The sequence below is a fragment of the Dermochelys coriacea genome, chromosome 1 (genome assembly GCF_009764565.3).
Source record: "Dermochelys coriacea isolate rDerCor1 chromosome 1, rDerCor1.pri.v4, whole genome shotgun sequence".
NCBI lineage: Eukaryota > Metazoa > Chordata > Testudines > Dermochelyidae > Dermochelys > Dermochelys coriacea.
In genome coordinates this window covers 334,368,179-334,383,398 of record NC_050068.2, presented here as the reverse complement: position 1 = coordinate 334,383,398, position 15,220 = coordinate 334,368,179, and the positions used below count along the sequence as shown (strand labels likewise).

Sequence of the window (15,220 nt, the reverse complement as noted above, 5' to 3'; positions counted from 1 at the left end):
TCCCCAACGTATTGTGTTTAACTATCTTTCTGATAATTCTGTTTTTTCTATGATTTAAGCCAACTTGCCCATTCTGAAGTTAGGCTTACTGGCCTGTAATTGCCAAGATCACCTCTGGAACATTTTTTTTTTAAATTGGCATTACATTTAGCTACCCTCCAGTCATCTGATGCAAAGGCTTACGTAACTGATACATTACATACCTGAGTTTAGAATGGCCATGTCATCCTTGTTGTGTTTGGGCTGGAGCTGAACCTATTCCTTCTTTGCCCACACCAGGGTTCTGAGACTTAGAGTTTTATCTGTTATGTTTTACCAGCATACATGATACTGCATAGAATTATAGCTTACTTGCATTTTTAAGGGCCTAATGTTATCTAGGTAGAAATGTATTCTATAAATCAAATTCAGATTCCTGTCTCTGGCTCCTGTTGGAGGATTTGGGAGCCATAAACACGTGTTTGTTCCCATGCTGGGAATTGACTTCTAGGTCACGCTTTGGTGCAGAGTTGGGCCTTTTTAAATACATTGGACCTGATTCTCATTTACACTGAGGCTACTTTACAATCCCCTGCATTGTAAAGGGATCATAAATCTTTACACTGCGCTGGGAACATACGCTTATGTTATATATACACTTTAAGACTCCTTTACACTGCTAGGAGACTTAGTGTAAATGATAATTTGTTTCATTATCTTAAAATGTAGCTTTGCTCTGAGAATTGGCTGTTAGAATAGCTATATTTTAATTGTGTCTCAATGAATGTTGTTTCAAATGTGCTCAATTTGAAATTTAAAGATTTTTTTCCCCCCTTGCAGCCATACTGGAAAACAATATGTTTTAGTTAAAATCATACAGGGTCATCCACAGTAATAAAAACTCTGCAGGTCAGCTAAAGCATTCTGTGACACCCGTGCAAGTCCATTGCCTTCAACAGGTGTAACAATTCTATTGATAATGCACAAGGAGGAGTAGAATCCAGGTCATCCTGAGCTGTGGTGTCTCTGTATGGCTAAGGAAAGTTAAACATGAAAGTGATAAATATGTATTTTTGTCACTGGAGTCAGCAGTTCTGACTCTGATGGACAGAGAAAGAAGAGCTGTTGAATAAGATGGTACAGGTTTGTCTTTCATGGTCACTCTTCATAAATGGTATTGCTAGAAAATAGAGAATCAACTGACTTTGGAGCTCCTGTTTTTAACTAGTACAGTCATTAGAAAGCTGTTATTATTTCTCTGAACATAGGGCATGTCTGTGAAATATATTTTAGTGTTTGCTTATTATTTTGAAATTGCATAATATCACATCAGAGAGCTAGGAGATGAGGATTCATAGATATTAAGGTCAGAAGGGACCATTATGATCACCTACTCTGACCTCCTGCACAATGCAGGCTACAGAATGTCACAGACTCACTCCTACGATAAAACTCTCACCTATTTCTGAGCTATTGAAGTCCTCAAATCATGGTTTAAAAACTTCAAGGTGCAGAGAATCTTCCAGCAAGTGACCCATGCTACAGAGGAAGGCGAAAACTCCCCAGGGCCTCTTCCAATCTGCCCTGGAGGAAAATTCCTTCCCAACCCCAAATATGGTGATCAGCTGAACCCTGAGCATATGGGCAAGATTCAGCAGCCAGATACCCAGGAAAGAATTCTCTGTAGTAACTCAGATCCCACCCCATCTAACATCCCATCACAGGCCATTGGGCCTATTTACCATGTATATTTAAAGATCAGTTAATTGCCAAAATTATGTTATCCCATCATACCATCTCCTCCATAAAGAAGAAGAGGTGTAGCATAGGAGCCTCTACTCCACCAAAGAATCCACTGGGATGATCGTTCCTGGGCCAATTACACTAGCTTTAGTGCCTGTTTACATCAGACCAGTGGGGAGGCCACACTCTACTAGAGGATTTGGCCCTTTTTGGCTCTGGGAAAAAATAAATATAACATAAAAAGAATTTGGGATTTGGGTCAGGGCATTGCTGCCCTGAGACATTGCTCTGACTGTTCACTCTTTCTCCTTTTATGATGGTCATTGAATAGAGGGGAAGAGGTGCTCATCCTCCCACAAATTTTACATTGTCTGTAAAAATATAGAAGAGCAGCCCTGGATAGAGCCCAAGCCTACTCCCAGTGAAGTCAATAGCAAACTCTTTGATGGCAGCAGACACATGATCAGGCCCATACTTCAATATGTTTTAGTTGATAAAATGCAGTTCTTAACATAATTTATGTACAGCTCCTCCAGTTAAAACACATGCAAACTACAGTTCTCTGAGTTTAAGATGAAATATATTGGTTACAATGGTTTTGGATTTTTGGCACTTAATTCCTTCCAGTGAAATGCCTGGGAGGAATTTATGGCTAAAACAGAGGGATTAAAAAAAAAGGTAAAATCCCTATGTTTTTCTTTCTTCATTCAGTTGTAGGAGTTACCCATTAACTTTTATTTTAAAAGCTTTATTTTGATTCAGAAAGTAAAAAGAAAACCCAGGATATAGAGGCACTTAACATTGTTGGTGCTTAAATTAATATATTGCAAACTGCGGTACAGAGTGGACTCATATTTATTTATTTAGACTCTAATTGGACACTAGAATCAGACTGGGCTTAACTAGGTGCTGTGTTTTCCATTAATTATATCACATGGAGAAGAAAGCATTTGATAAAATTAAAAGGCCATCCATTATTTTTTTTTAAATGTCTTTATTGGTGGTAAGAGAGACAAGGTGTGTGAGGTAACTTTTTTTTTTATTGGATCAACTTCTGTTGGTGAGAGAGACAGGCTTTCAAACTTACACAGCGCTCTTCTTCAGGTCTCAGAAGCTAACTCAGTGTCACTGCTAAATACAAGGTGGAACAGATTGTTTACCAAAAGTAATTAATGCATATTTCAAGGGACCATATAAGGTGAAGTGACCCATTAACACCCCTCCAGTCATAGGAAGGAAATGAAAGGGGTGCGGGGGGGAGAAACAGCTGGATGGGATTATTAGTGGGTTACAGACTGTTGTAGTCATAAATCCATCTGTTCAGAACCTGATTTTTAGTGTCTAGTAAAGTTATGAATTTAAACTTCCAGGCTTGTCTTTTGAAAGTGTTGTGCAGGTTTCCTTTTATGATGAGGACTGATAGGTCAGATATTGAGTGATGACTTTATGAAAAGTGTTCACCCAGAGGTGGTAGGGTGTTTTTGTCTTTTATCGTTTTCCTGTGTGAGTTCATTTGAGAGTGTAGTGATTGTCTAGTTTCACCCACATAGTTGCTATTGAGGCATTTAGTGCACTGGATGAGGTACACCACATGTTGTGACTGGTGTATGTGTCCTAAAAGGTATGTTGTGTGGGGTGTTAATCATTGTAGCACTCTACAGGTTTTGCATCTGTTGTTCTGTCAGGGTATGGTGCTGCTTTGAGTTGGTGCATCCTGGTCTGTTAGGAACTAGCTTCTGAAGATGAGCTTGGGGGAATTGAGAGGTTGTTTGAAGGCCAGAAGAGGGGGTTCAGGAAAACTTTCTTTCAGGATGGGGTCCCCATCAACTATGGGTTGTAGTTGTTTGATGCTACCCTATATGAGTTCTGTGTGGGGTGGTAGGTGACAGCTAAGGGTGTGCAGTCGAAGGGGGTTTTATTTCTGTATTGAAACAGGTTCTCTCGGGTGACCTGTTCCATGATGTAATCTACTTCTCTGGTGGAGTGTCCTTGTTTAGTGAAGGTGTTTTTGAGCAACTTAAGGTGTATATCCTGGACTTTCTCCTCAGAGCATATTCTGTGGTATCTGAGTGCTTGTAGATCAGTGGTTCTCAAAGCTGGTCCGCCGCTTGTTCAGGGAAAGCCCCTGCCTGCGGGAAGGGTAGCTAGGACGTCCCTTGGCCTGTGCTGCTTTCTGCAGCCCCCACTGGCCTGGAGCGGCGAACCGTGGCCAGTGGGAGCTGTGATCGGCCGAACCTGCGGACGCAGAAAGTAAACAAACTGGCCTGGCCTGCCAGGGGCTGTTCCTAAACAAGTGGAGGACTGGCTTTGAGAATCACTGCTGTAGATAACAGATTTCTTGGTGTGTTTGGGGTGGTTACTGGATCTATGATGATGGGTGCGATCATCTTTGGGTTTTTTGTATATAGTTATCTGTAGGGTTCCATTCGTGGAGCTGATCTTGGTGTCCAGGAAGTTGATGCTGGTGTGGAAGTGTGCCAAAGAGAGTTTTTTTAGATGGGCGATGGTTGTTGAAGTTATGGTGGAAATCTATGAGGGACCTTAAGGTCCAGAGGATGAAATTATCATTGATGTATCCCAGGTATATCATTAGCTTTGTGGTGCATTTGTCCAGAAATTCTTCTTCATGAAGAGGTTGGCGTATTGGGGAGCCATCCTCGTGCCCAGGCCTGTGGCAGAGCCAGAGGTTGAGCAGTGAGCACCCCCGCAGCACATTGGAAAGTTGGCACCTGTAGCTCCAGCCCCGGAGTTGGTGCTTATACAAGGAGCCGGATATTAACTTCTGAAGAGCTGCATGTGGCTCCGGAGCCACAGGTTGGCCACCCCTGGAATAGAGAGTATGGAGGGAGGAGTAGGAGATAATGCTGTAATTAACAGAACTAACTCTCCTGCTGGAAATTGTTGCCATGCAGGATACCATGCCAAACTGAGTAGTAATGAAAAGCATGGGGAATGCCATGTGAAGCAGATGTTTTCCTGGCTTCATCTTCCTCTTCCTCTGGCCTGACATGTCCTTTTTGAAATCCTCTGGAGCCCCAACCACAACTGTGCAGATAGCCTTCAGGAGAAAACAATGGTGTGTTTGTTCTGCTCTCCTCTCTTAAAACAGTTATGGGGGCATAAGAAGAGAGCAAGAGTGGTCCTGAGATTAGGATTGTAGCCTGGAACTTGGAAGAGCACAGTTCAATTCTTTTCTCTGCCATACTTCCTGTGAGGCTTTGAGCAAGTCATGTAGTCAGTTCCCTGCCTCTAAAATAGCATTTCTTTTATTTCAAAATAAATTTGTTAGTCTCTAAGGTGCTACAAGTACTCCTTTTCTTTTTGTGGATGCAGACTAACACTGCTGCTACTCTGAAACCTGTCATTACAAATTGTGAGGTTCTTGGATACTACAGTAATAGAGGCCTAGAGGTACAGAAAATAGATGAATTATTTACCTTATTCCTCCCCTTTGTGGTGAATAATGAAGAGTACAATGGGGCTTATGGTAATTACTTTTGGATCTACTAAGCCTAATAATGATATGATTGCAGGAACACATAATTATGGTTCATGTAGGGCCATAATTTTTTAAGCAGAGCTCTTCATTCATTTCAGATGAAGATTTGTGCTCAAAGTTGATATGAAATGGGTCTACATAAATATATGGAATTCATTAGCACGCCTCTATTGTTAGTTCAATATGTGCATATAGAGCACCACTATGACTTTTTTGCTCCTATTATATAAAACATAACCAAAACTATAAACTAGACCAGGAACTTGATAATTGCACAGTTAAAGGTAATTATGCATTCACTTTTGTTCTGATGATTATAATTATGGCTTTCCATTGGCAGCATTAATTTGCCAAACTATTTTTGAGTATTATTATTTCATTAATTTCCGTTTTCTTTTTTTAAAACTTTTTTTGGCAAATCAGTATTGCTGATGAATCAATGCTGGCGAATCAGTGCTGCCCCCATGAATTTCCACAGTGCTTGAAATCTGATGGCCTGGACTGCAGGAATCAGAAGTGAAATGAAGAAAAATTCAGTTGTATTTTTTTAACCATAAAGCTATATTCAGTGGTAATATTTCCCCCCTCTTTTGGTGAACTTTTATATGCCAAAAGTTGATTTACTGATGTTAACATTGCATGACCCTAATTTTAAATCTTTTTCTGCAGGTTAAAGAATGGCTCTGTTTAAACTGCCAGATGCAAAGAGCACTAGGTGGTGATTTAGCTTCAGTTCATGGTCCTGTGCCACAGCCTCTTCCACCCAAACAGAAGACGACCTTTCCACCTTTAACAACCAAACCGCCCTCCCAGCCCCAGCAGCCTGCTCAAAAGAAAGCTATTTCTCAAACACCTGCTCCTTCCCAGGCCTCAGAACCTAAAAAGCCCCCGCCACTGACAAAGCAACCATCCATGCCTGGCTCTCCCCCTGTGAAATCAAAGCAGCCACCCACTGAGCCTGTTACCCCACACATCTCTCAGCAAATTGAACCCACTCCAAAATTTGGCCAGGTCAAGCCAACATTGGTCGAAGATAAGCAAAAGAAGCCTACATCTGACAGTGCGCCTACCTCTTCAGCATCTGGTCTGAAACAGGATTCACAAGGTCCCAAAGCTCCGTCAACTCAACAGAAAGCAATGGAATCTCAGAGATCAGAACATGCCAGGCTATTGCTGGACACCCATCTGGCTGGGGATAAAGCGGTCCTGCCAGATTCCAAAACCGTACCACAAGTGTCACGGCAAAAGTCAGATCCTAAATTTGTTTCTCAGCCTGGATCAGACACTAAAGGTCAAAAAGCTGTTGAGCCAACACAAATGAAAGAAGACCCTAAGAAGACACAAATAAAAATAACCCCAAAACCTGATGTCAGGCAGGTTCCAAAAGGACAACAAGCAGCTGTAGGTCCCAAGCCTACCCCTGTGCAGCCAACACCTCAGCCTCAACAGCCTCAAAGAGCCCAAGAGCAACCAAGGCGTTTCAGTCTAAATCTGGGAGGTATTACTGACTCCCCTAAACCACAGCCTACAACTCCACAAGAAACAGTTACTGGGAAACTCTTTGGATTTGGCGCTTCAATCTTTAGCCAGGCTTCAAATTTAATCTCCACATCAGGCCAACAAGGATTTCAATCCTCAGGTCCTCTACTGGGGCCTGCTACAAAGCAATCCCCTCCACCATCTCAGGTACCACCCAAAGAGGCCAGTCAGGCTCAACCATCTCTAAAAACAGCACCTGTGAAAAAAGAAGCCAAGCCTCCTGTGGCAGAAAAATCACAGCCACCCAAGGCAGATAACATTGTAACCATTAAAGGATCTGAATTAGAAAAGAAACCTATTGCTGCAAAAGACAGCAAGCTTCAAATTGCTGAATCTAAAAAATCTGCTGGGCCACCAGGACTGGAAAAAATTACCCTATCTAAATCAACTTGTACTCTTTGTAAAACTGGACTAAACATTGGTTCTAAGGATCCTCCCAACTTTAATACATGTACAGAATGCAAGAATATCGTGTGCAATCTCTGTGGATTTAACCCGATGCCGCACATAGTTGAGGTAGGCAGTGGCATTTATATTTACTCTATATACGTTAGTAACTGGTTTTCTAGATTGTGAATGTCAAAGCATATTTTTAATTAGCAAGTGGTGCTGAACAATTCTAATGTTTCATTTGCGAGGTTGTATTTTTTTAATTAAATATTTCTAAAACTTGAAGCTACTTTAGATGAATTTCCTGTATTTTAAAGGCAGCTACTGTACTAGATCTCCTAGGTTTTGAGGCAAAGGCAGACTAGTAATAATGATGATTACTGAACCCTTTGAAATTAGTGGTATTATAGCATGGTAGATTATTGTACTCATTCTTTAGAGCTCACCCTGGGGTAAAAGTTCTCTTTCATGTCTCTCAGTATAGCAACATTAACATGGTTTATTTCTTTCTTCTTCTCCTCCTTTTGATCAGTGAGCATTATTGAATGAAAGGATTTATTAATTGTTAGTCACTTTTTCCCCAGCACAGTCTTTTAACTTCTCCCTAAATCTGTTAGACAGAGTTGTACCTGTACTTTCAGGTTCCATTAATCACATCCAGACTCTTTACTGTATGTGGGAGGCAGACTCATTCTGATGTGCCCAAACCCCTGAAGTTTGAGGGATACATGTGTGCAAAGTGGGCCAGGATTTAAACAAGCAATGATCAGAAAGCCATTTAACTGATAAAAGGGCTGGAGTTTGAGTGGGGCTGTTCTACAATATGTCTTTCCCATGTAGGCATGTAGCAAAATGTTTCCACAAAAGACAATTATTGGAAAAGACTCTGTTTAACTTTAGTAACCACCATTCTTTCCAAAAAGGCAATATTTATTTATTTTTTTTATTCTTTCTTGCAAGAATTTTGAAAAAGAGGGAAGGGGTGAGGCACTTTGTCAGTTTTTGAGCAGGGCAGAAAAATGCCATACTTTCCTTTATTGAGTTAGCAAGACCTTACTTGGTAAAAAATAGACCACCAGCCAAATACTTGCAGGTAATTCAAGTGTGTAACTCAATCTACTTAGGAAAAGAAACTGAGAAAAGAAACTATTAGTTAAGGGTGTTTGGTATCCAAGTAAATAAACAAGAAATGGCTATCTGGGTTAGATCATTGTGACATCACTGCCATAGCAGAGTAGAAGCATAGGAGGAATAGTGACAAGAAAAGAACATTCAATGTGTGTGGACTTTATCTCCTGGATTTTCTTCCTAACCACAGTATTGCCAACCCTTGAGAGTGTGCAAAACTGGAATCAGAGCCCTTTGCCCTTCAAAAAACACCAAACTAAACCAGACAACAAATTCTCACGTTTTTGTATCTGTCTTCTGAATTTTTCAGTCTTTAGGGCAGAAATTCTGCACCTCTAGAATGTGAGATCATTTGGGTTTAAAATTCAGGTAGAGATTTTTCAAAAGTGACAAAGGGATTCAGGTGCAAAAGCCCTATGACTTTTAATGTGGCTTACACTCCTAAATCCCATCATCACTTTTGAAAGCCCCACACTTGGCTATTAAATAAATGCATTCACAAAAATGTGAGGCTTCCCCCTGACTTCCCTGCTGGTTCCATGTACCTTCTCCTAATACCTAAAGTTGGAAACTGGCATGCTATTTCCTTTTTTCCTCCCTTATCGATGTCCAACCTGCCTGCCTGGACTCCTTCTGTCAGCCTCCTAGAATTCCTCTCACCCATCTCCCTTTCTGCTCCCCTTAATATTCACCACCACATTCTCTTCCCTTCAAAGTCTCCCTCCATTTCTGCTCAGTTTCCTGCTCATTATAATCTCTCCTTTCCCCTCACAATATCCAGTACCTCACATTCTAATCTCCTTCCCCTGTAGTCTGTCTGCCCCCATGTCTCTCCTTCCCACCTAGTTGTTTTCCTCTTTCCCACATTCCTTTGTCTATTTTCCTTCCTGAAATGCAAATTTCCTTAGCTGCTGTCCCATTCCTCTGTTACCCATACCCCATGGTTTCCATCTTATTTGCTTCTTTCCTCTACTTCCCTCATTTAGCAAGCCACTCTAGCTAAATGTCTGTCTCCTCCCTGGCCACATATTGTGAAGAGGTTGCAAGCTTCAGTCCCCTTGAGAAGAATGGGAGGTGGTAACCTTTTTCCAAAGGGCAAAAAATCATGAGGAAGCCCAAGTAATCCAGACATAAAAACCACCTGAAATCATGAAAATTGCAAGTAATATAATGGGAGTTAGCATTGTATTCACTCTGTAACTCTAGTGCTCAATACAGCTGGAGTGTGATGTGTTGTGTCAAAGGACAAGCAGCTAGTCAGACTGTGTTTATTACCAAACTTCACACTCTCCAACAACTGTTTTTGAAGGTGGGGTGGGCTGATTTATATGGGGATCAGAGGAAGGAACGCTCATAGCTGTTAGAATGAGATCAGGAGGGAAATTTCACTCCCTCTGTTTAACATACACTCTCTCTTACTCTCTGAGTTCTAATCTGGAACCACCAAATTCTGAAGTTTAAAGGCTGTCTTTCCTTTTTTTAAAAAATCCTTCTGTCTCTTTATACTGAAGTCAGGATGGATTTTGAGTGAGAAAACAATGCAACATCAGTCCTAAACTGAGCTTTATTTTGCAGTTGGTAATGCACAAGGGCAGTTCTTACTGGTGGTTGTGCATCAGTCTATGAACTGTTACCTGGTACCTGCCAAAACATGAGATATGTCCGTTCATTACTTGGGAAACCAGACAGAAAGCATGGGGTATAAGTAATAGATAAGAGCCTGGAGGATGACACAGGAATGGAGGCAGCATTTAAGCAAATGTGTTTGAATGATTCTGATCCTGCCCCATTTAAGGGGCACACGATGAGGCTCAAATAACAAGTTTCAGAGTAGCAGCTGTGTTAGTCTGTATTCGCAAAAAGAAAAGGAGTACTTGTGGCATCTTAGAGACTAACAAATTTATTTGAGCATAAGCTTTTGTGAGCTGCATGCAATGAAATGAGCTGCAGCTCACAAAAGCTTATGCTCAAATAAATTTGTTAGTCTCTAAGGTGCCACAAGTACTCCTTTTCTTTTTTCAAAGAACAAGAAAACACATGTTGAGTTGACAAATACTCAGGAAAATCTAACCCCCCAGTGCATTTCAATCTTTGAGTACTTTTAACATGGAATATCGAACGTGCAGCCTGGTACCATGCTGTGGACAAGGATGGCTGATGCTTAAGAGGGAACAAGATGCCTGTTTATAATAAAAGATATTTGTTCCTGTCGTTATGTGACAGCACCTCACCTTTTGAAGAATATTTCCTTCTCTGAATCTATTGAAAACAATCCCTGTGCTGATGAGCTCCAGTTAAACCTACAGGGCCAGTCTCTCAGTGGTGTAAATCAGCAAAGTCCCATTGATATCAATGTAACTGCACTGATTTTTACAAACTGAGAGTATGGCCCATATTGCCTTTTTTAAAAAGTGATTGCTCTTTTTCTTATTTGTTGATCTAGCAGTCAAATATTTATTTTCCTAAATGGTAATTTATCTGTGAAGTAAACAGTGAAGAATAATTAAAACAAATGACACTTGATAGATTTCAAAGACTTACATGGGCACATAAACCTGGTGCATTAGCACAGAGCTGAGCCTCTGTTCTTATCCTACCATTTACACAATGGGGAGGAGCATTGTTTACCAACTGTTTTAATTAGCTTTTCTGTGGGTTTCCAGCTCGGGTAGTTGGAAGCAGTTCTATTTTTAGTAACAGAATACAAGAAAATTGCAACTGTCGAAGCTCAGAAATGAAGACCGTGGCAACGACCATTTTGTGCATTTAAAGCTCAGTGTAGCTTTTGAGTGAATACTGAACAGGGTCAGAACTGGGTGGCTAACATAATTGTTGGACATGCTGCGGGTCGGGGGGATGGCAGGAGGAGGCATCGTGCCATGAAATAGTGTGGCAATAAACTACAAGGAGGATTTTCAAAAAAGAAAGATATGTTAGAAACATCCAGAGGGAAAAGCTAGGAAATTAAAATCATAGAATCAGAATGGATGCTCTATAAGTATAATATCTTAATATAATCACATAGCCTATGAACAAAAAAGGAAGCAAAATGATATGAGGTGCGTATATAATGTTAGCATATGCAGTATGTCTAATCTTATAGAAATGCCAAGGGAAAAACAGACCTAGAGTTCTTTAGTCTATTGATAGCTGTAAAATTATCCATAGGTATTGGAAGGAAAAATGGTTCTATCTGTGAAAGAATTTATTATGGACATGGTAAGAGGATTCAGAGTAGCAGCCGTGTTAGTCTGTATTCGCAAAAAGAAAAGGAGTACTTGTGGCACCTTAGAGACTAACAAATTTATTTGTTAGTCTCTAAGGTGCCACAAGTACTCCTTTTCTTTTATGGTAAGAGGAGTATTTTTTGGAATGGAAAATAAGTTGGGAGAATTTTTGGGGAAAATGGATGTAATTTCTATGACCTGTGAAGGAACTATAATTCTAAGAAAGGGATGTGTGCGTGAAGACATAGCTTGCATATGACAATCTTAAATAGGGGAAAGGAATATTTATTATTAGGCTTATTTGATGGGGTTGTCTGCTGTGTAAAATTCTACAATTTGACTTCGAAATGGAATGTTAAAGTTTTTGCTATTTTGGGCCTCCACTTGTATTTACTAGACTTTATTAACATTAATACATAAATGATGATCTTCCCCAAAATAAAACAATGGTGAAGGGAGTAGGGAAAGTGGCTACATTGTGAAGTCCTTCCCCAGGCAAACTTGGTGGTATTATAAAAGCGAAGAGCTTAGCAGGATTCAAAGATCAGCCATTTATTTGGGCAGAGAGCACCCAGAGTTATAATACAAAATATGAACAAAATAAAGTTTTGCAATGAATATAAACTTTCATGCTTCAAGACGTAAACAAATTTCTAACTTTTGGAGCTAGCAGGACATTTTCCATGATCCCATAACCACCTACTTCAGGGTCTCACACATTTCTCTGAAACAGTTGGCACTGGCCACTATCAGAGAAAGGATACTGGTGTAGATGGCCCCCGATCTAACCCAGTATGGTAATTCCTATTTTCCAAACTCCCATTGAAGTCTGAGGGGAAAATGGAGCATCAACATCAGCAGGTGACCCATTTTGTTTAAATGGTTCAGGAGTTTATTCAGGCCCAAACACTAGCCTTTAAAAATAATGGAAATCCAGCCCAATTGAAATGAGTCCCTGTAATTAAATATCCAAATGTGGCAGTGGTTCTTTACAGCAAGTCTCTGAAACACTTTAAAGTAATGAGCCATCCAAGAGTGTGTAATGAAAATGTTCATCCAAGATTGTCATGAAAAGGTTCAGAAATATGTACTGATCATCTGCGATGATATCCATTACTTCTCATTTTACTTTAGTAACAACTGTGCTACATTGTCTGCCCTTTAGAGAAAACCTGGACATTCTGCTAGTTGAACTCCTACTAGAATTTTATAAAACTTCTTTGTTGTATTGTGTTGGGGATTTGTTTATAGAATAGAGGGTATCTAGAAAACCTAGAACACAATCGAGAAAACTCTGCTGGTTGGACTACATAAAGAGGAATCCCTATCATCCCTCATAGCTATCTATTTTCAGCAGCAATATTTTTTATTTCTAACATTTAAAGCCTTTCTCTAAATTATGATTATAAAAAGGTGCATGCTAGGAATGCTTTGTTTCATAACAGTGCCTTTATTATGCAAAAATGGACAGGACAATACAATGTATAGGAATTCACCATGGTTCATAGAAGTTGTATCCATTGATTGATAACAACCACTTATAATCAAGGGATTTGTAAAATTCCTTTTACAGAGGATTGTACCTTGCATTTGAGCCAGCCAAAAAATAAGCAATTACACAATATGCAGAGTTAATGGGAAAAAAAAGTTTCTTCATTATCAGCACAAAATGAAATTAATTTTACACCAAATCAAGCATTCCACATTCCATAATGAACTTTGATTGTGTAGTTTGTGTTAAAAATACCCTCATAAGTGAGCAATTGATTTTTGTCCATATTTTTATAAAACATGTATACAATTGAAAGAAATAATTCATAGATTCCAAGGCCAGAAAGGACCATTGTGAACATCTTGTCTGACTTCCTTTATACACAGGCCATAGAACTTCCTTAAAATAATTCCTGGAACATATTTATTAGGCAAAACCTCCAATCTTGATTTAAAAATTGTCAGTAATGGAGAATCCACCATGTCCCATGTTAAGTTGTTCCAATAGTTAATTACTTTCATTGTTAAAAATGTGTATCTTATTTCCAGTCTGAATTTGTCGAGCTTCAGATTCCAGGAACTGCATCATCTCATACCTTTCTGTGCTAGATTGAAGCAGGTACTTATGGACTGTAATCAAGTCACACCTTAACCTTCTCTTTGTCAGGATGAATAGATTGAGCTCCTGAAGTGTTTCACTATGCGGCATGCTTTCTAATCCTATAATCATTCTTGTGGCTCTTCTCTGAACTGTTTCTAATTTCTTACATCCTTCTTGAGTTGTAGACACCAGAACTGGACAGAGTATTCCAGCAACAGTCATACCATTATCAAATACAGAGGTAAAATATAATCTCTACTCCTATTTGAGATTCCCCTGTTTATGCATCTCAGGATCACGTTATCTCTTTTGACCACAGTGTTGCACTGGGAGCTCATGGTCAGCTGGTTTTCCACCATGACCCCAAATTTTTTTCATCCTGTATGACCTATATTCTTTGTTCCTAGATATTTACATTTAGCCATATTAAAATGCATACTGTTTGCTTGAGCCCATTTTACATAGTGATTAAGATCACTCTGTATCAGCAGCCAGTTCTTTTCATTATTTACCTCTCCCCCAATTTGTGACATTTGCAAATAATGCAAGTAATCCAGACCTTCTGATTTAATGTCTAATTAAAAAATGTCTAATTTTAGTAGCTGCTGTTTAACATCCTCCTGAGATTCTAGTAGAATGGAAAGAGCGTTATCATATGATATGACTACATGATCTATTTTTTCCCAAATACAGAACAGAAATATTGATTGAACATTTCTGTCTTTTCTGCATTGTGATGGATAATTCTATCATTTTCATCTAGTAATGGATCAATACCATTGATAGAGTTTTTTGTTTCTAATATACTTATGTCCTTAACTCTGCTAGCCATAGATCTCTTCTTGTGTCCCTTTGCTTCCCTTATCCATTTTCTACAATTCATAGCTTTTGATTTATATTCATTACTGTCAATTTCCATTTACTTCCATTTTTGAAACATATATAGAAGTCTCACATCAGGCCTTCACTTCTCTAAACCAGGTTGGATTTTAATGAATATGGCTTTCTTCCTCGATTGTAGCTTTTTGGGCATCTAGTAGAGTGTTCTTAAACAATTCCCACTTATCATTCACATTTTTCTGGTTATGTTCTTCCTCCCAGCTGATTTGGCTCATAATTGTTTTTAACTTTCTGAAACTGGGCTTTTTAAAACACTTACTGTTTGTCCATTAGAAATGTGATCAAGTCATGATCACTTTTACCTAACTTACCAATTAGTTTTTTAGTTCTCTGATCAGTTCCTCTATCTGTCAAGATATGATCTAATATAGAATTCCCCTTTGTTGGATGCAAGACCTTTTGAGTTAGGGAATTGTCATCTATAATATTCGGAAATTCCAAGGATGTTTTAGTACTGGCAGCATGAGACCTCCAGCATATGTCTCTCAAATTGAAGTCCCCCATGATCACAGTTTTTTTCCCCCTATACATTGTAGATAAGGTGCATAAGGATCCATTCATCTTGTTCCCTAGTGTGATTTGGTGGTCTGTGGCAGACATCAACTAACGCCCCCATTTTGTGCTTTATCAGTTAGGACATTGATCCCTAATGTGGGATGTGCCTTCAGATGACATAATAAAAACTGACCATGGGTAAAATTTTCAAATGCACCTAACCTCCGT

General features: G+C 39.5%; 1 protein-coding gene across 2 annotated transcripts in view; it reads left to right on the top strand.

Annotated features, from left to right (window-relative positions):
* PCLO (piccolo presynaptic cytomatrix protein) overlaps window positions 1-15,220 on the top strand; it is a 548,662-nt gene that overhangs the window by 15,954 nt on the left and 517,488 nt on the right. For both annotated transcript variants that reach the window (XM_038373536.2, XM_038373500.2), the window contains exon 3: window positions 5,891-7,276. In XM_038373536.2, the coding sequence (XP_038229464.1) occupies window positions 5,891-7,276 (1,386 nt within the window). The remainder of the gene's footprint in view (window positions 1-5,890; window positions 7,277-15,220) is intronic.